The sequence below is a fragment of the Anneissia japonica genome, unplaced genomic scaffold (assembly GCF_011630105.1).
Source record: "Anneissia japonica isolate Jap-2015-1 unplaced genomic scaffold, ASM1163010v1 scaffold2756_len2360902_cov194, whole genome shotgun sequence".
Classification (NCBI taxonomy): domain Eukaryota; kingdom Metazoa; phylum Echinodermata; class Crinoidea; order Comatulida; family Comatulidae; genus Anneissia; species Anneissia japonica.
In genome coordinates this window covers 419,273-447,112 of record NW_022719050.1, presented here as the reverse complement: position 1 = coordinate 447,112, position 27,840 = coordinate 419,273, and the positions used below count along the sequence as shown (strand labels likewise).

Below are 27,840 nucleotides of genomic sequence, written 5' to 3'. Positions count from 1 at the left end.
GCGACCATGTCGAATGTCATTCCAGCACTTGGTACTAAGCGACTATATTACTTTGAGTATTGCACCAACTTGGTAATAAGTGACCGTGTCGGATATTGTTCCTCCAGTTGGCAAAAAGTAACTTACTGTATGTGAATATTGCACCAAGAAATTGGTGATAAGTGACCGTGTCTAATAATAAACCAACACTATAATAACAATAAGGACATTTATTATATTATTTGTATATGATTCCTTTTAGTGATGGACCTCTTCGAAGTGTTTGGAATTGGTAGCCGTTTGATTGCTGGTATCAGCCCGGTTGAAGACCCTCCAGATTTTCAACTAGGAAAGGCATATTACTTTGGAGGTGATGCTGTCATGACCCTTCTGAGAGCCGACAGACTTGACCTAAAGAAGCTGGGGCAGGGACTGAGGCATAGGGACGATGTGTTCCTGATGGCTAATGTTCGCCTCGTACCTCTCTCTCAAAGTGTGCTGCTTGGTGTTTACTCCAAGACAGAGGCGCCATTAGTATATTTTGAAATTCTGTTGAACAGTGGTACTGGTTCTGATGCAAGTAAGTAGATCCACAAAGTTACTTAATTCCTTATTAATCTGCCGCGTCACATATTTTAATCGTCAATCTACTGAACTACTATCTTACTTCAGTGTTGTCTTCTATCCTACTTACCACTGGTTCCATTACCCGCAAGTTTAACTGAACACATATACCGCGTTTCAAAAAATAATATTCATTTTCATGTTTTTTCCTTCTTCATAGTAAAGATTACATACAAATCTCAAGATGGGGAATCTCTAATGATAACTTTTGATGATCTTGAACTGGTGGATGGAGAATGGCATAAGATAATTATCCAATTCACTAATCTACAGACTAGGCGCGAAAACAAGGTTATTATGTACCTAGACTGTGCCAAAGTAGGCGAGCAAAAGACTAGTGGAAGGATAGGTAAAGTTCTTACATTGGATCGGATCAACACTCTAGAACTTCGATTGGCACAAAGTGGACCACACTCCGTGTCTATGCCGTTCGAGGTACGTTTGTTGTGTTATCGTTTCATCATTGGTTTTTTATTTTTTATTTTTTGTTAAATAATGTTTTATAAATATCCACATTGCAATATGTGTAACAATATTAAAACATGTTATAAGTAACGTTCGAAAAAGTGCAGGTATACCTATCAAATCTTACACTTAGCAATAGCTCTTTAAATGCACTAAAACATACACCGGATACAAAATATATTAAATCATTTAAGAAAATACTATTGCTGCCACGTGTAAAATTAGATAGTAAAGGGATAACATCACTAATCAACATGATCACAACAAATTCAGTGAACTCAGTCGGTTAATTTGGTTGTGTGCCCTGAACCATAGTGATCCCTCAGTCTTAGTTCAATTCCATTGCTTCTAGACGTGCTGAAATGCGAGTTAATCTAGTGTACCGTCTTTTGCTACATCTCACTTAATGTGTATTTTATATTTGATTGGTTTACTTTGTAAAGTAAGGGATGAATAATCAAAAAGGAGCAACTTTAATATGCTAAGCTATCTTCCCAGGGTACAATGCAGTTTCCTCGCTTTCTGTTTGGTGGTTCGATCGCTGATGCCAAAAACATGATCAATTGTTATCAGGCTCAGGGACTGCGGACACAAGGTAGGCGAAATTTTGAAATACAGTATATATAACAATTATTCGATATCTTTGGAATTTGAGATTCAACTTATCTTCTTGTTAGTTTGACGCAATTCAGTGCAATGCTACAATGTTACATTTTATGGTTTTAAAAATAAACCAAAATGAATGAATGAATGAATTTACGACTGTGTGAAAACATTAGTTTATTTTATGTACACTTCAATATGTATTACTTGACATTCAATTATAAAATCTACTTGCAATTGCGTGCCAACGGTCCTTCCAGAGTGTCATTCAAACTTAACGACTGTTCAATAATAACATGTTATTCAATAGAACAACATGTTCTTATTGAACATGTTATTCAATAGAATACGCACATGTCCCACAAACACAAGTTTATGTACGCTGAAGATCTCACACCTTAGAAATACTTTTCATGGGGTAAGCTTAACGGAAATGTCCATTAATACGGAGGTCCAGAAATCACTAACCTATGATTGTCTTCTTTTTTCTTTTAACTGCAACGATCTGTAACCTGAAGATGAATTTTCTAACTTTGGTAAGTATTGGTTTCTTTTTTGCCTTTCAGTCAAATTACAATTTTTGTTCACAGTAACTGTAAATAAATTAACTTCAGTAGATATATCGATGCAATGGACAGTTTTCGCCTGTTTTTGATATTGGGATTTTGATTGGAGAAGAAATTACAATTAGATTTATATATAGAAGCCAAAAATTAGTACTAACATGGTGAAAACTAGAAGTAAAATGAATTGCGGATAAAAATATGATCAAATCTGAAAGAAGCCTAATGTTTCAGTTGTTGGTTTTTAAGCTACTTGGAATATTAATCCGGCGAATACATATTATTATTTCACTGTTGGCTAACTAGGTTAGACAGTAGGGGGCGAACAAGCAATTCGCACGCCGCAAGTAATTTGTATTTCAAGTCTGGACTGTACAAGGGATGTATTTATTGCAGGATACAATGTTTAAGATGAATATGAACGCACTCTTGGGATATTAGCATTGTGTTTTATTTAGTTAAGTGAATCAACAGCATGTTGGTAAGTTGAGCCCCACAAGTGGCAATCAATCCCACAAAACATTGATCAAATTTAACATAATATGTGAATTATTGCCGCGCGGTTTATAACGATCTTTTAAACTCTGATATAAATTATACTGGATTTGTGCCGATTATCTGTCTTGTCCCAAAATCCTTTTCATACATCTTTCATTGGCGTGGTAACGTTTCTTCTTTCCTGTATTATTCGTCCCATATCTCCGCTATTGTTTTATTTACTTCGGCTGTAAGTTTGCAAAAACCTATTTTTTTATAATTATCATTTTTTATCATCATTAATACACTGACCGAAGTAATTAATTTTTAATTGACTTATAGACATTAATACAATACTCCATTATATGCAAATTATATATGAACGGTATACGTTTCATATGTCTATTAATTGTCAATTCTAGTTCTAATTTAATTTAATAAGGCAAAATCTTACTTAAATAATATGAAGTAAAAAAAAAGTATTGTTTGTGTTAAAAGATGAAAAATGACATTCGAAAGTTTACCAGATTTGAACACAGACTGCCTGTTTTTAAGAATCAATGGTATAAGTAGCGCGTTCAATTTTTAAGAACGTTCACCTCTGTAATGATAAGTATAAATTCAAAGTCAATACGATGAAATAATAGATAAAATTGTGAAAAGTGCAATGGGGTTGTGGAGGTGTGTTAGTGAAAGGTAACACCTCAACTCAATCGCTGTATAAACGCCTTCTGGCGGTATCCATTCACGTGACCTCTGAGGTGTGCAGAACACTGTGGTTGGTCCCTTAAAAGTGACACAAATTCAGTTCGGAAATGATACCATAACAAATGTTTCAGCTGATCATGCAGATATACAAAATATTGTGAATAAAGTTTTACATATGAATCCAACAAAATAAATGTAAAATGACGTAGAATTAGCAATAATGATTTGAATAGAATAAACAAATTAGTACAGGATGCAGTTAAATTTAGCACATTGTTCAATTTGTCAAAAGTGTTAACCGATTAAATATCACCAGAAAATATTCTTCAAAATGTTTTAGTACCATACACAAATTCAACTAAAATATTGACCAATAAATCATGTTATGCTCTGTAGTTTAAGGTATCTCCATTAAAGTCCCTAAAACATCAATAAAATAAATTAATTGCTCATTTAGAGGATCATAAAAGTTATAAACTTTTAAATTTCCAACCTTCTCATTAATAACAAACAATCTTTTTGAGATTTTAATTTAACTTAAATATTTTCTTTCCATCAAATTAGAAACTATGTTCAAAATATTGTACTAATACTTACCATAATCATTTTATGCTCTGTAATTTAAATTAACTTTTGACATTTTATTTTAACTTAAATTTCCCCAACCAAATTATTAGTTGGAAATAAATAAACATAGGCCTACAGTATATCAGGTTATCATTCATCTCATGAATAACCGTCTTTCGAATCAACTAAAGTACATTGATGGCTGTTGTTGGCGCTTATAAAGAGACGATCGATGAAAGAACATTGGCTTTGGAAATTTTGAGAAACAATACCATAATTTGCAAATTATGACATTATGACTTATAAATTTCTAACAAATAAAATTTCACAGGTATGACTGAAATGCAAAGTATGATGCAGTCAATGGCATACACCATGCAGGGCATGAAGGCAAGCATGGATGAACAGGTAATACTATGTCTATGTGTACCAACAAGTATCATAATAGTTGCGCTTACTACATAATAACGAATGGTCATTGAGTGCGTATTTATGTAAATGAGGTTTAACACTGTGCCATAGCCAAGCACAAAATTGATAGCTGAGGATGTTTCATTTCAATGACAAGGATAGAATAAAAGTCCCTAGAAGAGGTTTTTCACAACAGCCTTCATATTCAGCGTAACCGTAGCCCTGTAGCAAAAATGTATGTGATAAAAGTAACAACGGTTCTCTGAAACTGTCCAAATGGATGATTGTCATTCATAGGTCAATATAATTAAACTTCCCCAATTATAAGAGACAGAAATCATACTCTAAATTAATTATCCATTTAATATGAATGAATTATGAATTTGATTATTATTTACTGTACAGACCAAAGAGATGGAAGGTATCATGAATACATTAAATGAATGTGGTATTTGTAATGACCCTATACTAAGAGGTAAGACCAACAGAAATAAATTTATTGTACTGTAAGAACCTATACTTTAATCTTCTTTGAATACTATACACTACAATTTAAATGGAACTAGCATTATACCCGTGCTCCGCACGGTGTTGAATGAGTCGGGAAAGGAGGCGATCGTGTACATTGTTGAATGGGGAAGTTGAGGAGGCAATCGTTGTGGATGTTATGGTTACCATGCCATTATTTTTCTGAAGGACGTCTTTGTAGTTAATGTTTTGAGTGTCTTTGCAGCACACTGTATTCCTTGTGAGATAATTGTGCAGTGTGATCAAAGGTTGATCCAGAATGTTTCAAATGGGGGGTGGGGGGCACACAACAGTTTCAGAATAATTGAATAAGCGAATAGCACATATATTGCATTGAAATTTTTAAAAAAATTATTGGCAAAACGGGGCAAGAGCTCTTTCCCGACGTCCCTCTCCCCTACTGGATCTCTCCCCGTTAGCTTTGGGCACGCTCTTGTAAGTGAAAGTACAGAAAGATACGTAGTAGGCCTAGCCTAGTTGGGCATGAGAGAAGTGTTTGTCTTGAATCAAGGTGGATGCATGTAAGGCTTATCTGAACTACTGAATTTCAAAAGAACCTGTCAACATTGTCCGACGTGTTTACGTAAATTCAAGTTAGGTATTGATTGGTGTACATAATTTTGTTATTTTTACACATGAGAATATATTTGCTTCATATTCCTTCTAGTCAGGAATATTGCATTTTTATAATACCAGTTTTTAGACCGTTAGTTTCTGCCGTTTGCATGCTAACGCGTTTATTTTGGCAAGAAAACCAGATGTCCAGATTCATAATATTGTACAATACAATTATCTTAAATCAATTACCTTATATTTATATTATATTATATTATTATTATTATTATATATATTATTATATATTAGCATATAATTCTCCTAGAACACTGCAATCATAGATATGCGTATAAAGGCGTCCAGAAACTTGATTCTTGAAAAATGAAACGTTTTGCACGTGACTTTTTCGGTCTTATAGTTTACTCTCAATTTCATACGTATAGAGTTGTTGACCAAAAGATTTCCCGGATAACATAAACTTAGTGGTCTCCCTGACAAGTCTAAATTAAAGTTCCTCAGAACTGTAATAGTATTTCTAATCTAATCAATCTATATGATAATCTTTATTATTGTGTGTATATTAAGTTGCATTTAGTAGGCCTGTATTCAATTCTACCAAATTTATATTTTTGTAAGACTGCAGTTTTTTCTTTTAATAATTCGTGTATGACATCTGAGTTCTTGATTTAATACAGAGGAATCCCGATTACCACCTGAGGTCAATTGCGATATGCAGCCCTGTTTTCCTGGAGTAGGCTGCACGATGACCCCTAGCGGGTACGCCTGTGCCCCGTGTCCACTAGGCTACGATGGTAATGGTACTATTTGTACAGATATTGACGAGGTAGGATTATTTTCGAATTATGCCTGCTAAATTATTTAAAGTGGTCCTCTTACTGAATTATTTTGTGTTGAGTTCGTGTGCGTATAATATGTTCTGATGTTAAGCAAGGACGTGAGCACAACTAAACGAAAAAATAACAACCAATGACAAACGAAATGCTGAAGATGTTACATTTTTTACTGAGAAGCTCGAAGGAATTCTGATGTCATACTGCGAAAAACCATCTTTAATTGTCACAGGATAAGAAGAAATAATCGAATATTAGTTATGTAGCCTAATTATAGATAGCGTTAAGAGCTGAGCCATTTTAATTACACTCGTTATTTTCTCATGATCTCTAACCAGCTCCGCTAGCTGTCTTTTTAGCAATGTTTTTCTTAGCATAGTATGTGACAGGGTTGAAATGTTTGAACGTGACATCAACTTAACTAACCTACTTTATGTCAAGGTTATTATGATACCTCCCTGGTTGCAGAAAAAATGTATAAAGCCTAGTAATATGGTAATTCTAAAAAAAATCGATAGCAAATTAACGGAAAATATGTAAGTTAACGTAAATATTTTGTAATATGTTGAGTATATGTAAATATGTAATATGTAGGTAATAAGTTTATTAATTGATTATTTTTAATATACAATAAATTGCTTTATAGAATTACTACTGCGAGAATAAATACTGAAAAATTGATACTACATTAGATCGAACATTTTCAAGTTCTAACCAATAAATGTTGATATTCTATAGGCTGACATCATTAAGTTTGCTTTTATATTTCATCAATATTGATGTATTCTAGGTTTAACATTTCCATGTTTCCTTTTATATTTCTTTTACAAATATAAATATTGAATGTGGATTTTCTTTAAACCTAATATTTTGAAGTATGATTTCAAAAAATTGTATAGGCCTAAATCTAAACGATGAATGTTGGTATTTTTTTTAAATGTTCATATTTCAGTGTGTGGAAGCAATGCCATGTTCTGAGGTAACAAAATGTATCAACTCAGCACCCGGCTTCCGTTGTACCGACTGTCCCCGGGGCTACATCGGCACCGGCAGAGAAGGCAATGGTAGGGATGAAGCTCACGGGACCAAACAGGTTCGTGATATAATATGAGTATCCAATTTAGAAATAACAAATTAGAACTCTAGGTACTCTACCCTCTAGTAACAACAGCGAATGGTGGCAATTAATTTCTGCATGTATGTTGTTGTTATCTTAACTGCAGTTTACATACACGTGGACAATACTATTTTTTGGCACACAATTGTCGTCGCTGGTGGTATCTGCTGAGATACCTACTAGTCCATATTATTCAGAAGAGTATGCTTATATCTCTGACAGGCCTAAACTGATTGGTCCTCTCAAAAAACGTAAGCATTTCATAAACACGAAATAAAATTTACAACGAGTGCACTTTATTGGAGGCTATTTCTGATTCTAGTTAATAAATTCATATAATAAAGACATAATATTTCTTTAATTATTTTACTAATTGGTCAAAATAATGAGGCCTATTTCCAGTTAGAATACAAGTATTATCTCGAACCTAATAATACCGTCATTGATTGACTTATTGAGATGTCTTTCGATACCAAAATTCATGCGGCTGGCAATCACAATAACATTTTGTTCATTAATTGTCAGCAATTTTATGATGATAATTAACGTACGTTTGCCAATTACGTTCATTACATACCTATAGATTTGTATTGATATCGACGAATGCTCAATTAACAATGGAGACTGCACGGAAAACTCTATATGCGTCAACACTGAGGTGTGTATACTTACATTTATGGATGTTTTGTTTCTCTGTTGTTACATTATGTTTTATTTTATCTCCTAGTTTTTATTTACAATTTATCCTGACATAACTCCGAATTCAAGTTGTACATCATTTTCGTTCGACTATAGGAATTAACTATCATCTTACTTGTATCTTAGGCCTACTTGTATTCTTGGGCCGTCGTTGAGCATAATGCTTATATCGTATCTTACTTGTATTCTTGGGCCGTCGTTGAGCATAATGCTTATATCGTATCTTACTTGTATTCTTGGGCCGTCATATTCGTCAACATTTTTTAAAAAGTTAATGTTAAGAAAAAGAAAATAAGTTTGGTAACAAAAGCTTGTGTTATTTTAGGGTGGTTACTTCTGTGGAGAATGTAATCCTGGATATCAAGGAAACCAGACGGTGGGATGCACCAAACGGCGCTTGTGTACAGATGGATTAACCGTCAGCCCATGCCACATGCATGCTACCTGTTTTGTTTACTCAACAAAAGTATACTGCGAGGTAAGTATTTTAACAACGTCGGCATACCACTTCTATATCGTCCATCATCAATGTGTGTTGTAAACGACATTATACTAAAAGGTGAATACAACTGTATACCATACACATAAATCCATACGGTACGGTATAAGCGGCGCTTAATGAAGTCACGCGCTGCTTCACAAGCAATCAGAAGGTAGAAAGCTCAGGATGTTTTATTTCAACAAACAAAATTAATTCGGCATTTTTATAGAGTTAACCTTGTAGGAAACTAGCTTCCATTTTAATTGATAGTTTTAAAAGACATTACCGTTTGACTATCTTAATGGTTTAAGTAAATCATTGATATTATATATTTTACAGTGTGAGATGGGCTGGGCTGGTAACGGTTATGTCTGCGGTCCTGATATTGATATGGATGGCTTCCCAGACGTTCGCTTAAATTGCAGAGATTTTGTTTGTAAAAAGGTAAATAGGCTTATATTAGGTATTTAAAAAGATTAAATATTTGTAGTACAACACAAGATGGCAATACATGACGAAAGCATTTTTTTTTTCTTTTCTGTTGTCCTGGAAAGAGCACGATAGGAATGTTGCGCTATCAAGTGCACAACCAGTGACCAATGACCATAGGCATGATATTATGTTTTTATGCCTATGCTTCATTTCACTTATTTCACCTAATAAAGTATATATTGAAAATAAAGAATGTAGAAAATGTTGAGAACAAACATGAATAGTGTATACTTTGCACAAAAGATATTCATTCCACAATGCCCTAACCATTGATTATTTCTCCATGTTCTAACTATGTGATCCAATATCCTTAATTTTAACGCTTGATTACAAAGTCTTTCAAGTAGAACACATAGACCTAGCAGTAAATTACATTAGCGAAAACAGTGTTGCGCTTACTTACTGTTAAACATACAAATTTACATTATACATTTTATATACGTTTCTGTTAGTTATTGTGTAAAATTAATGTTATCTTTTTTTTAGGACAACTGTGTCGAACTACCGAACAGCGGACAAGAGGACACTGATAAGGACGGCATTGGCGATATTTGTGACGATGATATCGACAACGATGGCCTAAAAAATACAAAGGTGGATACATTTTATGTATTTTAAAGATAAATGATATTCATTATACATTGATCGACTCATCACTTTTTAGTCGATAAAAAGAATATCCAATGTAATATTTAATATTTTATTTTTATTGTTTACTTTTTTTACATAGGCCTAATATATAGCCATATAAAACATACAGTATTTGACTTCTTTAAATAACTGTTGTATATCTATTATTTTACTAACTTTTTTTGGCCTACAGAAATTGTATATCAGCAAGCAGAATGAGTATATTACACACATTCATTCGATGCATGGTATATGATAGGCTAGACTTACGCATGCGCAGCCGAAACTACGAAGCACCTTATTAATATAAAAAAATCTATATTCAATAACCATCAGATATCTCAGTTTAAAAAGCGGAATGCATGCCACCACTTCCGGATACGCTTGATTAAATTATAAATCGGAAGGTATTTTTTTAAAAAGAACGGGGATTCCAGAGTACAAATCAAATCTATCAAATGACCAATCAGAACTTGTTAGGCGCATGTCCCACAAACACTTAGCCGAAATGTCCATTATGATGAAAAGCCGAAACATGTGGGGGCATCATGTAAAAAGCCACTTTGGCTCCGATATTGAGACAATTATTTTTGACTTAGATCTGGCCTAATATTTTGTAGGACAACTGTATTTATGAACCGAACGTTGATCAAGAGTCCAACAGAGATGACGATAATGTAGGCAACGCTTGCGACAATTGCCCTCATACAAGTAATCCAACACAGAAAGACTTCGACAATGATAATATTGGAGACGCCTGTGACAATGACATGGATGGTGATGGTATGTTTTTTCCTGGAACTATTAATATATTATAGGCCTATGTAATGTAATAAAAATGAATGAGTGGTATAGAATTGATGAGAATTATATTAATAATAAAATGTTAGACATAATATATAGCGCAAAATTCCGGAGCTTCAATTCGCTTAACATAAAAATCCCTTCTGCAATTTTTTTCTAGGTAAAATGTAGGCCTAGTTGCAGTTGTTGTTGATGATGATGATAATATTGATGATCATAAAAATTATGATCATAATAGGCTAATGCCGAAACATGTATGTTTCGAAGGTGATTTTTTTTTTAAATAATAAAATCAGCTGGGCCATATCCTACATGATCTTGAGCCTTAAAACTGTTGTGGTCTTTTTAAGAATATTTTGCTGTCTGCTACTTCACAAATAAATATACCAAGAATATAATAATAATGTGTTTTGCTGTGTATCCAGGTATACCAAACGAACGAGATAATTGCCCTTTGAAGTACAATCCTCGCCAATATGATATGGATGAAGATGGATTTGGTGATGTGTGCGACATATGCCCCTATACACCGAATTCTGTCCAGGTAGGGATAGGCTTACTAATGCATAAGTACTTTATCAGAGCTAGGTAGGCATACACGGCCTACACTCACTTATCCTACAATATGACAAACTAGCAGGGGATGATACAGGATTTGGATAATGGGGGTTGGTGTGGGGCTCATGGGTACAGTAAACCATTGTTTTGGAATGTGCAAGCAATACACATTAAGTGACATTGTGACACCCGAATTCGCTACTGATTAGTAAGATTAGGCCTCTGCCCCAAGTCACATTCTGTAGGCCAAACTATGTAATTTAATCTATATGGGTATAATAACCCAACATATTTTTTATAAACGTGAAAGTGAAAGGTGAAAGTCTGAGCGTATATTGATGAAGATTGAATGTTCTGTCAAGGTGGATCTACTCACCTAGGTTAAACTCTTATTCCCTTAGGAAGACTTTGATCTGGATGGCTTGGGGGATGAATGTGATACAAATGAAGATAGGTAAGTCATGGTCACTTTTTAATAGGATTTATCCATCACGAACCGCCCTGAAACGTAATAAATGATTGCCTAATATTTTGAAGGACCGAAATGATGTTTTGTTGTTGTTGTTGTTATCCACTTTAATAATGGAATAATTTGAATTAAATTATATTTATAATTGATCATATAATTCCTAGTGATGACGATGGTGTTCAAGATAATATCGACAACTGTCCAGGAATACCAAACAGTGTGCAAATTGACACTGATAGTGATGGTTTGGGAGACGCGTGTGATAGTGACGATGACGATGATGGCATCCGGGATGTTTACGATAACTGCAGACTGATTCCAAACACCGATCAAGCTGACGAGAACGGTAAGAAGTTTCACGTTTGACATGATAGTAACCGTGACTGGAATTCAATGAAGTGCAAGATTTTCATACATCTTGAGTTAGTTCGGTGAAGTCAAATGATATCATTAAAATTGTAGGCCTAACAATTTTTGGGAGGATGCGGTGGAGTTGCTGCTAGTACATTGGTTGTATTAGAAAACGCACGTATTAAAATACGAATGGCAGTTTAACAAAGCAATAGCTTACAGATAACAATTTTGACCGATTCCGATGGGGTTTTTTTTTTTTGTTTTTGTTTTTGTTTGGTTTTTTTTGTTTGTTTGTTTGTTTGTTTTTTGTTTGTTTGTTTGTTTGTTTTGGTTTTTTTTAAAATTTAATTTACACCGACTTCCTAACTTTCCTAACAAACCTCTTTTACTCAGTACTAACTTTTAACCAATCACAGCATCCCGTTACAAATGGGGTTATTGAAATTAGACCTACTACGTGCTTGTTTATTAAAACATTAACAACGGTTGTCGGCCCTGGCGATGATCCTTTTATGAAAATATATTAAAAATGCATTTTTAAAAAGAGAGTCTGTCTATGGTATATCATTTAAGCTTGTTTCTATATAACTGTGTCGATTTGAGGAAGCTATGTCGCACGTTCGACATACGCTTATACATTTTCTGTAACTGTATTTTGTCTGTATTTATTTGTGTCATGATTGTTTTGAGGATGTCAATAAAATTTATTGCATTATTGCATTAGATGCTCTATCAAGTCTCTTTAAGAGGCGTGTGGTCAGGGAAAAAATTGTTGACATTGAAGCCAGAAATGCACCCAGGACTTTAAACTTAGAAAAGCGATCATCGTAACCACTAAACCGCAACCTGATATTTTCTCTAATTTTTAAGGTAATGGTGTCGGAGATGCATGCGAAAACGATCTTGATAATGACGGTGTTGAGGATTACTACGATTCGTGCCCGGAGCGGAGGGATGTTTATGCGACTGATTTTCGAACCTTCCAGACTATTATACTGGATCCAATTGGTGACGCGCAGTATGATCCCAACTGGATTGTTTTTGATGAGGTAATTATGTGTTTCATCAATCAGTTTTAATTTACGTGAACATGCACACACACTTTAAGTCTGTTTCATGTTCAATCGGGATTCTTTTCCTCTCAACATTCCATGATGACTTCCATTGGAGTTGCTGCTCCAGAAGGTTGCGGAACAAATTGCCAGATTTCATTTCTTGAGATTTTCCAAAGAGCCCATATCTCAGTAACATTTATACTGTATTATCATGGCTTAAAATAGATATCTCTATTGGTCATTGAGACATCGAATGTATAATGACGCAATAAAAAACACCACCTATTTTTCATATTCTATAACTGTAGGGCCGTCAAATTCTCCAGACCATTAACAGTGATCCTGGATTAGCTGTAACTTACACGACGTTTAATGGCGTCGACTTTGAGGGAACTTTCTACATCAACACTGATGTCGATGACGATTACGCTGGTTTTGTGTTCGGTTATCAAAATAGTAGTCGTTTCTATGCTGTTATGTGGAAGCATGCCCAGCAAACTTATTGGCGAGCCACACCGTTTAGAGCTGTGGCCGAACCAGGAATACAACTAAAGGTAACACAACGTTGAATCTGTATGGCCATTTTCATAGTTTACTTGTTAATTGCCCTTCCTTTCATTTTACGGGGTCGTATTTTCGGTATATCGTGTGGAAGAATGTGGCACACTGTAGGCTGGTGGTTCAAGTCAGTTGGTCACCATGTGCATGGACTGGCAAAATACTTCATCTACTTGAAGGTGTCTCTCCCTGTAGTTCAAATGCCAGTGCAATAATTGTAAACACAAGCCTTAATAAACACCGTATTGGCCCTGTGACCGATATAGTCCTGCGGTTTTTGTTGTTTTGTAATTACTTATTAGGCTTAATTTTCGTTATCCCACCCGCCATTATAACATATAAAAATATGATCATTCGATATTTGATTTACAGGTGGTAAACTCCGTCTCGGGACCAGGTAGGATGCTTAGGAACGCACTGTGGCACTCAGGTGATACAGATGACGAGGTAATTCAGATTTCTTTAAAGGCCTATACAGGGGCCTAGTTTTCATAAAATCGTTACAGCCAGACTTTCAGTGCAATTGGTACAATTCGTACTATTGGCAAACCAATCAAGAATGTTTCCTGATTCGATCTATCCCCTACTAAATCAATATATTCACATATTATTGTCATTTTTCTTATTTTAGGTAAAACTTTTGTGGCATCAAGTCAGCTATGGTTGGGAACACAAAACAGCCTACCGTTGGCAGTTAATGCACCGGCCGTCAATTGGCCTTATTAGGTAAGAATATGTCTCTATTTAGTAGAACGGTCACATACCTAAGCTTATACTATGACTATCAGCCATAAATGTAAATAAGATATCGTATCACGCACGCATTCGTTATAATAACCGCGTGAAGCGCCTATACTTTGTAGCAATAATACGCCACATAACACAAATATATATTTTCACAGTTTTCGTATAATTTTGATGTTTTTGTTATATTAATTATGCTTTCTTGTCGCCCCCATAAGAATACCAGTACTCGTATCCACATAATTATAGCAATCGCACACTATTACAGCCTAAGTTGTAATGTTCAACTAGAGTTTATACATCGCCCCCATAAGAATACCAGTACTCGTATCCACATAATTATAGCAATCGCACACTATTACAGCCTAAGTTGTAATGTTCAACTAGAGTTTATACATCTTTATACACTTTTTTACAGGGTGCGGCTATACCAGGGTAGGAACTTGATCGTCGACTCAGGCTACATAATAGATCTAACATTAAGGGGAGGTCGGTTAGGCCTCTTCTGCTTCTCTCAGGAACAAATCATATGGGCTAGGCTAAAATACACGTGTAATAGTAAGTATCCACTACTGAAAACATGTAGTACAAAATTGAACTGCTAGTTTTAGCCAAAGGCCTTATCTATGGAATAAAGTGCCCCCGACTTAATTCAGCAGGGATAACGTTTATCATACTTAGCCTACTTTATTACATTCAAAAATAATTTTTCTTTTCAGATGCTATACCAGCCGATTATCGAGGGTAATGAAATCATAGTGACGTGAATCAATGTATCCAGGATTACTAATGAAAACAACTATCATAGTGTGTGAAAAAAAAGAGGAAACTTATCGCATATCCAAGTAGGACTAAACAGGTTAAAAGTAGATACGATGCAGCACCAATATCAACTAGGTCTAGTACCTGTCCAAAATGCCAAGGCCTAATAATTATCATAGAAAGTATAGAATATTGCTGGCATAACACTTTGAAGAATATCTACAACAATATTACCAGAGCGTGCTATTTCTATGTAATAATAATAATAATAATTATCTTTGAATAATAATAATACAGTATTATCTTTTATCTTACTGTATTCCAGATTAGAGAAAACATTGATGATATTAATAATTATAATGTTTATGTATCTTAATGTAAAGAAATATGTTCTAATGGGAGTTGGTATAGCATTACTGGTATACACGATACCGTAAAACATAGTTATAATAGGTTAAGCCCTTCGTGTGTAAATTATTGTATTTAACTCAATATGGGTAGTTATGATATTCATGTAAATATTCAACTGTTTAGCTGTATTTATCAATTGTTTTAAATATTTTATTTGTAGACAATAAGTTTAATATAATATGTCAACGATACTGCTGAGGCGAAACATGAATATTGCTTGAGATAAACAGACAACTTTACACTCTGACACTGTCAGACATCGTAAACGTACTCTTGCAAACTTAGGTCATAATGTCATATTATGCGAGTCATATCTACGGCATTTAACCAGTTATTATTTTTGCATTTTTGATTGGCCACCAAGCATAGTGTATTCTCCATTTACAGACCAAAAGAAACTGCTGTTGGTTTACATACTGTAAGAACTAATAGGTGCTTCTCGAATAAGTGTGTCGCTAATACAAATGCAGATACAGATACTGATTTCTCTATTGTCCAAATGTCTGAAAATTACAATGCTCATGTCTGAAAGTGACACGTATTCGTGACTGGCCCATCGTGTTGTATAGGCCTACATTGGTAAATTTCAACGTTAGTAGGCCTATGATTAACTTCATAAAACATCGGTTGTATAATAGTTTTTCGATGATATGAAACGTTCCCAGCAAACACAGTCGTTATAAACGTCCGCGCAAACGTTGTCAGAAAATGACGTTACCACAACGTCGACAGTTATTTATTGTGCATTACGTTATAAATACGTAAAATATAAAAATTATCATGACGTAAAATTGTTTGCTGGGTAGTAATGTACTCTCGATTTAACGTTTATTCAAAATATTAGGTCAATCACGGCATATGACATTAAAGAGCGCGAGAATCTGAACTGAATTCGTCTCGAGTCTCTTGTATAATGGCATCCTGACTGACTTCGTGGTACGACAGACACCGTTATACATATACAGTATACATATATTTTTTTCATATGTATTTCAAATTTCTTTCGTTAAATTAAATTGATCGTGTATATGTTTACGTATATTGCCTGTGGCATCAATTGCTGTGGCCGAATAATTAATTTAAATATGTAAATAGTTTCTCCTCATGGATATTTAATTAGTATAGTTTAGAAAACTGAAATCATGTTAGAATTCTGTTTATCATTGTCTACTTACTATATTCAGTTATTAGAACCTTAAATCCATTTTTGTATTCTTTTATTCTATAATGTGGAATGGTTTTAAAGATATACTGCCATGTTAATCTAACAGACGTTTGTGTTTTAATGAGTCATCCATTAGCTATTACTTAGGCCTACCTAACAATAAACGAAAACAATTTTCTTGCCAATCAATATTTTCTATAGTACTTGCATAAGTACTACCATTGACTTATTCCAGCAAATGAATTTAAGAAAATTTCGTAATAAAATGTCGCGGCAGTGTATCTTTAATAAATATGTTGGGTCTAAAGGCCTACAAATGAAAGATGTATAATTATGTCGAATGATAATTAGGTTTATTACGGATTGTTGATTAGTAAAATGTATTAGTTCATATATTTATGGCAGGCCCATAGCCAGGGAAATTTGACGGTTAGAACAAGTCCCCTTTTCAACAACCCACAATCTGTTCTCCATCATATACAGTTAGTAATTACCTTATAATTACCCACCCTCAAAGTGAACAAAACCCTCTGGCTGAAGTGTACCTGTGGTCCCAACGAAGTGTTTGGAAAGCAAACCTCCCCGCCCTCGCCCCCACCGAAATCTCTTTTTAAATCCCTGTCTATGGGCCTGTGTGGGAGGCATATTCATTGTGAAATTTCATTAACATATGACTATTTGAGAGAGAATGGCAAATGCAGTCGAGATTATTAATTATCATGAATCAAGTGAGATGTTAAATTTGAGATTGAATTCACTTTTGATGTTGTCAGATGGAAACGTGTGAAAGTGTAGAATGGATGTATTGAAGAGGAGCTTGGTGACGTCATCTAGACTGACTGCTCCTTAACTTTTGGTGTATACAGGTCTCCTTCCAATTAAAGACGACTTTTGGGATCAGGGTTTACATGGTCTTTAGCAGCTTTGGTCTCCAATTAGAATTTTAAAAAAATAATTGTTCACTTGGGACCACAGTAAAGTGGTCTTTAATTGGATGGAGACCTGAATTTGAGTAAAGCATCACTGTGGGATTACATATTTGTCTCATAAACTATTAGTCGGGAAATTTTATATTAGTTTTTTGACTTGCAGTATCAACTATTTTTGTCAAAATTATAACCAAATAAATATTTATAAAGTTTGTTTTATTTTTGAGTTTTATCTTTTGCACATTTCATGTATCGACACGTACACAACAATACAAAAAAATTGTATTTGCATTTTTAAATTTTCAAATTGATCAATGTTTATTTTTTTTTTCTTGAAAACATTCGGAACGTTTCAGTTGGTCGGATGACATCAATGGAACCGCCACAATTTCCATTCTTATTATAATTCAGTTCACTAAAATATCTATGATACATACTATTTGCATAAAATGGTTCATCTGTTTACTAATGCTTATGACACAATTTCATAACAAGCTTTAGAAAATTCTAGGGATAAAAATATTGTTTCTTATAAAACACTGAAATTTGTACAAAAAATGAGCAGCGGATTCAAACTGGGTTTTCCTATATATCAGTGTATACCTTTACATTCTAAACATTATATTACAATAAGAGTTGAAATGAAATAGTCACTTTTTAATCTAGAAGACTTAAGGGTGTATATTACAAAAAAAAAAAAAAAATAGTGATGTTGGTATTGTATGAATGAAATACTTATCTGGATAGATTATGCATTTTGGTAGTGTGTTCAGACACGGGAACATTGGTTATCCAGGTAAGTATTCATTTAGCAATATATAACGCTTGCATGGAATTTAAGATGAAAATGTATTATAATAATAGAAATTGAATTCACACACAATTTAATAGATGAATTTTCAGCTGTGCCGATTACAATTACTTAGTACAACAGAAAAAAAATAAACTAATCAGTAATACTAGATCCCATATGTTTAACCTATTACAAGCCTATGATTCTCTGCTATATATAGTGCATTAAAAAGTTGCTAAAATAAGCCTAAGTTTAATATATAAAAATTTACAAATAAAAATAACAGTAAATAATGTCAGTAAAAAGAATTTCAATCCATTGTCTTGTATTATAATCAATAATGTCTTAATGAGTAAAAGATAAAACAACAATCTAGAAAGAATGTAGTAGTGTACTTCACTTGGGTTTACATACCACATTGTTAGCACTGTGGCACCTTAATATCGTCAATATATCTGAGGTCTTGCCTACATTTTAGGTATCTTTCAAGAATAACTACTCCACATGAAAACCCTCAACATGGTATTTTGTATGGCAAAAAATACGAATTCCACTATACATTGTAATATCATCAGTAGACAAATATATATATTCTGTTCTTTCTTTAATAAAATGGCAAAAGTATATAAAAAATATTTTTAAGAAAATATTCAGGACGGTTATACTAAATTCACAACTATGGATGGTTGATTACACTTGCACCAGTGTGAATTTTTTCCCAATCGCTGTTTTGAAGCTCTCAGTTGATCAACTTTAAAAAATCAAATTTTAGTTGAATGGAAGGCAATTATTTTCAGTTGTAACGTTTTTAAACTGTATCTTCAATGACATTTAGATCGATGTCAAGAATCATTATTTGATGCATCTTCTCTGCTAGTAGGTCAACTTCCATTACCTTTTCGTCCTTAGGGGCTACGCTGCCTTTAACTTGTAGATGGAATACTGAGGGCTCTTTGATCTCGTTCTTGACACGCAAGATCGCGACTCCGCCATCTTTCTTCTGTATGGTAAAATTATCCTGACCGTTCGTTAACTTGTAGTGCATAAGACCAATCTTCTTTGAATACGCTGTGACCAGTTTCATAATACGTACTTTTGGATGAGCCTTAGCTAATGTCAGATTGATCTGTAAAATACCGGTGTTCTTGTCCACATCATAGACACCATGATCAACTTCAGAGCCCTCATCAGGAGCTTCGTCATCATCCACCGCTCTCCTCCTTCGGCCGGTTGAGTATTGGCAGGAATAACAAGGTTTGCTTTCGAGACCAAACGTTGACACACAAGCTCTGGAAAAACAACAATTAAGACACTGATTATTGACTCGCTACATGTCTGAAATCCATTCAAATCAACCAATCAAAACTGATCACATTCAGAATATACTTGTTTGGCAGTGATGTGGATAGGCTGAGGTATTTATATTTTGGAGGGAAATGTAGACATACAATTATTTATGTTTTCTAGTAATCTAAACAATCATTCTCATTTTTGTGGTATATCGTATTGAAGTTGTTTTAAAACATTATGTTACATTGAGAAAGAGAGAAACAGTCCGTTTGAACTGTACAACCAAATTAATCACTGAACCAATTGTTTTGGAATTACAGCACAATTCTATAAAGAATGCAACGCCATGACACACGCGCAATGGATCGTTTTTAATGAGGATTCGTTTAGACTGCCACCGACAATCAGCAGACGACGTCACATCGTCTAACGCTCACAGGGAGTTGAGTAGGATTCGTTGTACGACAGTAGAACGGCACCGTGATAGCTGGCTTTACTTACCCTTGGGCAACTGTGATGTAGCCAGGTGGGCAACCACAGCTGAAACTTCCTTGAATGTTATCGCATCCATAAGAACAAGGAGATAACCTATCGCATTCATTAACATCTGAAATTGAATAATATGGATAAGTATATATAAATGTATACATAAATTACAAATCTGCTAATAATTAACATTTTGTATGAGTGTATTGGTGAACATTATTAATTCATTATATCTTGAAATGTATTTATGAAGAAACTATGTAGCTTTAAAAATCATACCAAACAAACAAACAAACTTCAAGACATACTTATTAGCAAAAAACTCCATTTTATTCGCTAACACTTCATTACACTTACCTTGGCATCCACCCTGGAATTGGTCATACTCAAAGCCTGTATTACAATTACAGGTGAAACTTCCCTCTGTATTGTAACATTGTGCAGTTCCACAGGTTCCAGGTGTCAAACACTCATTTTCATCTAAATAAATCAAAACATATTTAAAATAAATGATTAGAAGCAGATATGGAATAAATAAATTACTCAAGCAATTTCTTGCATATGTATCTAGTGAATAGCTGACATGATCTTAGCATCATTGATGTTGAAAAGTAGCCACAATACCTACATACTTCTTTTTTAAATGTACAGTATATATACGCCATGAAATACTCGCACACAGGGCTAAAACATAGCACAAACCACTTCACAGGCTGTCAACAGTGCAAGGCCTGGATATCTAAGAATGATTGGCAAAGAATGGTCAGCACGTTGTTCAAATTAATCCGAAGATGGCACCTAACAGATTCCAATAACTCAAAATTAGCCAATAATTTACAATAATGTTGACACACTCGATCAAAGGCAATGTTTATGATTGCTTCAACATTCTCTTTCCCGTTCTCTGAGGTGCATCCAAAAAAGTTTTACATGTACAGCTTCTTCAAAATAGGTATATATACAGTATGTATGTATACAATTAATTTTTTAATTTAATAATAAGAATGCTACATAAAAAAGATGAGGATGATAACATGGTAATTATCATGTGAAAACTTGTACACTGTATTATACTGGTTGTATACTGGTAAAAATGTTCAAGTTCTGCAAAAGGAAACTTATCATCTATTGTCTACATAATAGACTGAAAATGCATTACCTCTACAGTTACTGCCATAAGCATATGGGATGTAGCCTCTTGGGCAAGTGCAATGGTAGCCCCCAACAGAGTTCTCACAATCATATTGGCATCTGCCCTGTATTGAGCACTCATCCAAATCTGCAAGTAAATCACTTTTTGTCATTACATATGTAAATAAATATCCATATTTCAAAAACTATAAAAAGTTTAGGCATTTATAAAAGAAACATATATTTGGATAGAACTTAAATTCTTTTGATATGATTTATATAATGTTTATGTCTTCATCAATTTTTAAGCAACAACATATTTTGGTTTAAGGGCCTGGACATGGCAGGAATCAGTCACTACACAATAAAAACACACTTTCCAAATACACACCATTTTTTTCCCTGAAAAAACATAGTGTACATAAAACCAACTGCTTAACACTCCATTAAAAGACTGAGATACTTAGAAGTGATCTACCCAATGACAAAACAGAAATTAGACAATGTGTTCCATAATCTTCACTCATCCATTCGTTACAGAATAAATGCTTTCAGATTTAGTTGACAGATAAATACTCACCAAGACACTGAGTACCGGTATCATCAAGTCGGAAGCCTCGTTTACAGTCACAACGGAAGCTTCCTTGCATGTTATGACACACTCCATTTGGTCCACAGGCTTGGGGATTTGTTGTACACTCATCTATGTCTGTAGAGCCAAAAAACAAAAGCTAGTTTTCAGTATCAGGCAATGTAGGCTGTGGGGAAGAGGGTCTTTTTTTAACAGAATTTACAACATATTACAAATTAATGGAAAGAATTTTATGTAAATTTGTAGAAATTATTGATTAATCGATTACATACAGTGCACCAAGACTTATTTGCGCTTTATGAAACACATTAATAAGAAATACAGAGTGATAAAAACATAACTTCTGGAATAACATGAAGAACGGATGACCTTCCGAACCGCAGGTTTGCTTCATTAAATTACTGACCTCGATTAAGGCAGGTTGTGCTTATTTCGCTGTGTAGTTTGATACGGTGTTGGTAAGTTACAGAGAATTTTCATATTATGTCGTTTTATCATCACTATTATTTCTATTATAACAGTGAATTATTATCACTGTTCTCAGTGATGATTCATATTAGGGCCCTATTTAGGAAACATTAGTAATTGTTCATTTCAGTATGTATAATATAGACTGAGTAACTTACCAGTGCAAGTGATTCCAGTTTGGCTGTAGCCCTCAGGACAAGAGCACATGTAACTGCCTTGTGTGTTGATACATTGATATTGGCAAGTATGTTGACCATAAGCACATTCATCAATATCTGAAGACAAACCAAATCTTACATAAAATCGAGAAGAGAATGAGGATGTGTACTTATCTGTAGGATGGCTCATGCAGAATGCCAGGAGCCGACCATTCCATTAATTTTAGGGATGTTCATGCTTTATAGAAAATTGCAATAGTCAGTTTATCCTTGTAGGTATCAACAAAATAAACTTAAAATATACTATATTGACTTTAATTCCTGTGTAATTGTGGCTATTTATCTATTTATTCATTTTATTTAAGAGTTTCAACAGAAACTTTAAAGATGCAAGTCAGTACTTTCTGAAGTTTACATAAGTATGCAATACATTGAGGTGAAGATGGCTGCCAAAAAATTCTGAAGTTCAACTTTTGCAATTGCACTGATTTTTTGGTGTAAAATGACTCCATTCTTCTATCAAACAAACACATCAACACATTATTTACTTAGCTGCGAACATGAATTAATTGACTGACATACCAACACAAGTGGCGCCATCAGACGACAACTGGAAACCAATGTGACAGTCACAGCTATAGCTACCAATTGTGTTTGTACACTGGAACGGGCAAGGCGATTGAGGGCGCTTGCACTCATCTTCATCCACGCAATGTGTGCCATCTGGATGTAGAATGTAACCAATGTTACACTGACACTGGAATGATCCCTGAGTATTCAGACAACGGCCATTCTCACAGATGTTGGGCAGTACTTGGCATTCATTAACGTCTTGGCAATCCCTATTGTAACCAACGCCGCAAGTACACATTTTCATGTAAGGAGCTGAAAAAATAGCGTACAACCAAGAAGTATACTATTTACATACATATTTAATAGGATGGTTCAACTAAAGTACAGTATGTTATCCTGATTTCATGAATATTTGAGTGAAGATAAGCATTATGATTGCATGCCGGGAAGAATCAAAATGCCAATATGTTTGATATTTGTGTTAAGTGGTTTGGCACAGCAGGAACAGTTTGGTTTCGCAAACTTGAAGTTGGGGTTTCAAATCCTTTGCTGTGCATTTATTTCGTGATCCTGAGCAAGGCACTTTATCTGCATTGCTTCTCTCCACACAGGAAAATAAGTGGTACCTGGTAGGGTTAAATACCAAATGCTCTGATTAGCTGATGCAAACGTTATGGAATACTCCCCCAGGGAGCTTCAGTTGAGTGTTCCATAGGCGTTTAAACCAATGACTGGGGTAATGATAATGTGAAGTGCACAGAGGACTTATAATGTGCTACAGTATATAAGTCTACCATTATTATTATTATCATATACTAAAGTTCTAAAAAATTATTGTTTCCTGCTTCCACCAGATAGAATATTAGTTTGTACTGCATTATATAGCATAATCAGAGATCTGGGTATGTATAGCTTTCGCTTATACTTCTTGGGATTTAGTGAATTACAGTAAAACCTCGAATTGAAGCCCTGGGTTTCTTTTTATTGCGAACTTTGGATGGGCTTCTTTTCGAGATGGGCTTCATAACAAGATGGGCTTCTTTTCGAAGCTGCTTTTGCAAAGTAAAGATGAATGCTGTAAATTTTGTGAATTTGTACTATAAAATAATAAATAAGGCCACTGTAAAATCAATCTGTATAATGAATTGTATTTAAATGGCATTAAGTCACCTAAACTACTGTATAAACCAAGCTTGTTTTTATTTTATTTTCTGAAATTCATGTACAGTGTTTGTATTGTATTATTTCGAAAAAAGCCTATGCTACCTTGAAACGAAGCCCATGGCTTCTTTACGAGATGGGCTTCTTATCAAAGCTAATTTTGTAAACTAAACAGAGGGGCTTCAATTCGAGATGGGCTTCATCTCGAGATTAAGCCCAATGGGCCTTCAATTCGAAGTTTTACAGTATATTTTCAATATTGAAGTCTGATTTTCTTAATTATTTTTTAAAGTAAATATTGATAAATTAATATTAACAAAATATCAATAATAAGTACATACTTGATCCAAACATTGGGCAGTGTTCACAGGCTTGTCCCCATGCTTTGCCTCCAGCACAACAGCAAGTATCCAGTGTCACTGGAGTTAACAGATTCAATGGTGTCTCACATACACCCCTTGGTAAAGACACATAGCAGGTGCCAACACGATTATCTATTGAATACAGACAACAACAAAACAATTAAATATTTATTATTAGTTGGTGTTTACACAAGATTATATAACAAATGGAATAGTTTTATCATCATTCATAATCTGTCACTAACATAAGAATTTTTTTCTTTGCTATTTTTGTCAACATCCTTATTACATTATCACCGCAATCACGATCATTACAACCAAATAAACATTTCCAGCACCACTACCCTTATCGTCGTCACTGCCAGGGCAGAGGCTGATGGTTGACCCTTTAAGACTTACGACTGTTTGCCACAACACCGTATTATATTATTGATAAGTCATCATGCTGTTTGTTTTATAATCTAAATGTAAAGTGCATTGAGGCACTGCGCAATATGCGCTATATAAATGTAAATTATTATTATTATTATTATTATTATTATTATTGTTATTATTGTTATTGTTATTATTATTATTATTATTATGTTAACAAAACCTACCTTAGGGAGAACTTAGACAATGGAGAAATTGGAAAAAAAATTTAAAAAACGACGTTAAGGGGAAAACAACATGACGTTAAGGGGAAAATAACACAAAAGATATTCCCCTTAAGTCCGACTTAGCGCATATTATTATCACATTCACCATCATCATCATAACTGTCATGATACTAAAGTTGAAGCTTTTTACCAAGACATTCTATTCCACTTTGGCTGGTAACATAGCCATTGTTACAATCACATCTATAACTTCCTTCAGTGTTCATGCAGCGACCATTAAAACACAGATTCCGTTGAGTTCTACACTCATCAATATCTGCAAAAATAATTAAATTTAAATAAACATAAATAAACCATTTACATACAGAATTTATTTAAAATCACGGTTTGGGGTGCCAACAACATGAAATGAAGATGGTCAAGGAATTTCACCAGAATCACGGACAATCGGTGGATGAAATGTAAGAGATACAAAGAACAGAAGGAAGATGAAATTGTAAAATTTGCCAACATCACTTGGATGAGATCTGTACAGACGAGTACAGTAAATAGCCCCTTGCTGGGGAGGCCTTTACTCTGCAGAGGGCCAGTAATGGCAAAAGTGGCAATACATGACATCAGATCAAACTTACCGACACAGACGTCCCCTCTTCGAGTGACGGCTCGCAGACCAGGTGGACACACGCAACGGAATGTACCAATCAGGTTCTTACAATCAAATCTGCAGTTATTTGCAGAAGTTATGCATTCATCTAAGTCTGTATATAGTAATAAGAAATGAATGAGAAATAATAGTAAAAACAATAACATAATATACAAATAATCATTTACAAATGGATTGAAGATAGGTGCAACAAAAGCCACAGCCATAAAAATAATTATAATATCAATAGATATGATAATAATAATAATAATAACGCTTGTAGCGGAGTTGAATAGAGAAATCCTGTCAGATTTCTGGATATTTTCTCAAGACCAAATAACCCTACTGCTTAAGCCTCGTTATAAGTTTATGTAAACATTCATGTGTATATGTTTGTCATGTGAAGGGCTTGCCATCTATCTGATAGGACTACAGTGATTCAGTCTCTATTGGCAATCCTTGGGCATGTGCCTAAAGGAAGAAAATAAATATAACAATAAAATAATAATAAAAGGAATTACCTTCACAACTTTTACCATCGGGCTTCAGAGTATATCCTCTAGGACACATACATTCGAATGATCCCGGTAGATTCTTACAACGGAAAGCACAATAGTTACGGTTTCGATGACACTCATTGATGTCTAAAAAATAAAACACAAATTGATATAAATTAATACTTATTATTGTTATTTGATATTTTGATGTTTATTTTCATAATATAATTGTAAATACCATGTTATTTTTAGAAAAAATGTGTATTTTTGCAAACATTGTACTAGCCTACACTTGGTTTCTTTTAATACCACATTGAAATAAAATAAATGAAATATATTATTATAACAGTTTTTAACATTTGATCTCAACACAAAATATTTCAAAAATATTTTTAAATATATTTATATTTTTATTTAGTTATATTTTTATATATTTATAGATATTTTTTTTAATATTTTGTGTGTAACAAAAAATATATTGACGTTCACAAGGATGAATACATAAATTTACATACAGCAGTGGTTGTAATACAAATTTCTGAATAAAAATGTACAGTAAAATGTTGATATTTTTAATTGAAACCATGTATTTGAATTTTTAGTGATACCATCTGTTACTCAATGTCTCAATGTTATCATATTTCTAATTAATTTTTAATAATTATTGTATTGGTTTCTTCTATATACTCTCATATATGTATTACAAACCCTGTATTTAATGTTTGCATAAATATTTTTTAAAAGCTGTGTACCTTCACAGATGCCATTGTATCCTGGTTGGAAGCCTGGACCACAATAACATTGGAATCCACCCGCTTGATTCACGCAGGTACTGTTGAACCCACAAATATTTCCATTTTCTGCACAATCATCGATGTCTAAGCAATAAGAAAGTAGAAATCTTTTATAACAAAATGTAGCATTCATGAGCATTTTATTATTGTTGATATAGATCTGACAAACGAAGTATTTATTGTGTAAATGCTTGAGAAGAAAATATTAATTAAAGAATTTTCAGAATCACAGTGGAATATGCAATATTCAGTTTTGGTGCGCCAACTGAAATTCCTGACCAGAAAGCACTTTGAGAAGATATAAAATGGTCAACGAAACTCTGGGGGGACAAAAATGTACATGGATCTCAATAACCAATAAACAAATTATGTCCATAAACAGTTAGACCCAGAAGGCATTGAAGATCTGCTGCCCCTGGCAAATAATCAATTTACTTCCAACAATATTTGCAGAAACCCTATGCTGTAAGGCAAAAGCGAATTGATGATGCAATACAATTTCCATTCACTTTGAAAATATGCCATCAGTTTCATGGCTTTAGCATCTGAACCCTGAACCCAGTAAAACCTCTGCTCCAATACACTACTAAAGGACCCCCCTCCCCTTACATACCCTTCAATTTACTGTATGGGCTACCACTTAATCTTAACCTGTTTATACATTAATAAATGTCTTTATGCAATAAAAAGTAAATAAAATGACACAAATCAATATCTGCCTCTTATACACATCT

The 27,840-nt window shown here is 34.0% G+C and overlaps 2 protein-coding genes across 3 annotated transcripts in view; one reads left to right on the top strand and one right to left on the bottom strand.

Annotated features, from left to right (window-relative positions):
* The window catches only part of LOC117110797 (cartilage oligomeric matrix protein-like), a 32,549-nt gene extending 14,307 nt beyond the window's left edge, over positions 1 to 18,242 (top strand). For both annotated transcript variants that reach the window (XM_033253618.1, XM_033253617.1), the window contains exons 3-24: positions 242 to 559; positions 764 to 1,038; positions 1,567 to 1,663; positions 2,190 to 2,207; positions 4,318 to 4,394; positions 4,803 to 4,872; positions 6,176 to 6,324; positions 7,284 to 7,424; positions 8,032 to 8,106; positions 8,473 to 8,625; positions 8,968 to 9,072; positions 9,607 to 9,714; positions 10,371 to 10,533; positions 10,980 to 11,098; positions 11,514 to 11,566; positions 11,746 to 11,927; positions 12,806 to 12,984; positions 13,299 to 13,544; positions 13,921 to 13,995; positions 14,180 to 14,274; positions 14,711 to 14,850; positions 15,012 to 18,242. In XM_033253618.1, coding sequence (XP_033109509.1) covers positions 242 to 559; positions 764 to 1,038; positions 1,567 to 1,663; positions 2,190 to 2,207; positions 4,318 to 4,394; positions 4,803 to 4,872; positions 6,176 to 6,324; positions 7,284 to 7,424; positions 8,032 to 8,106; positions 8,473 to 8,625; positions 8,968 to 9,072; positions 9,607 to 9,714; positions 10,371 to 10,533; positions 10,980 to 11,098; positions 11,514 to 11,566; positions 11,746 to 11,927; positions 12,806 to 12,984; positions 13,299 to 13,544; positions 13,921 to 13,995; positions 14,180 to 14,274; positions 14,711 to 14,850; positions 15,012 to 15,040 — 2,867 coding nt within the window. In that variant the 3' untranslated portion in view covers positions 15,041 to 18,242. The remainder of the gene's footprint in view (positions 1 to 241; positions 560 to 763; positions 1,039 to 1,566; positions 1,664 to 2,189; positions 2,208 to 4,317; positions 4,395 to 4,802; positions 4,873 to 6,175; positions 6,325 to 7,283; positions 7,425 to 8,031; positions 8,107 to 8,472; positions 8,626 to 8,967; positions 9,073 to 9,606; positions 9,715 to 10,370; positions 10,534 to 10,979; positions 11,099 to 11,513; positions 11,567 to 11,745; positions 11,928 to 12,805; positions 12,985 to 13,298; positions 13,545 to 13,920; positions 13,996 to 14,179; positions 14,275 to 14,710; positions 14,851 to 15,011) is intronic.
* Positions 17,851 to 27,840, bottom strand: part of LOC117110796 (fibrillin-2-like) — a gene marked incomplete in the record, with an annotated part of 84,494 nt that continues 74,504 nt past the window's right edge. Inside the window, 12 exon segments of the mRNA XM_033253616.1 lie at positions 17,851 to 19,641; positions 20,144 to 20,249; positions 20,486 to 20,608; positions 21,288 to 21,407; positions 21,840 to 21,968; positions 22,478 to 22,594; positions 23,060 to 23,362; positions 24,553 to 24,705; positions 25,363 to 25,488; positions 25,805 to 25,930; positions 26,337 to 26,459; positions 27,065 to 27,190. Coding sequence (XP_033109507.1) covers positions 19,161 to 19,641; positions 20,144 to 20,249; positions 20,486 to 20,608; positions 21,288 to 21,407; positions 21,840 to 21,968; positions 22,478 to 22,594; positions 23,060 to 23,362; positions 24,553 to 24,705; positions 25,363 to 25,488; positions 25,805 to 25,930; positions 26,337 to 26,459; positions 27,065 to 27,190 — 2,033 coding nt within the window.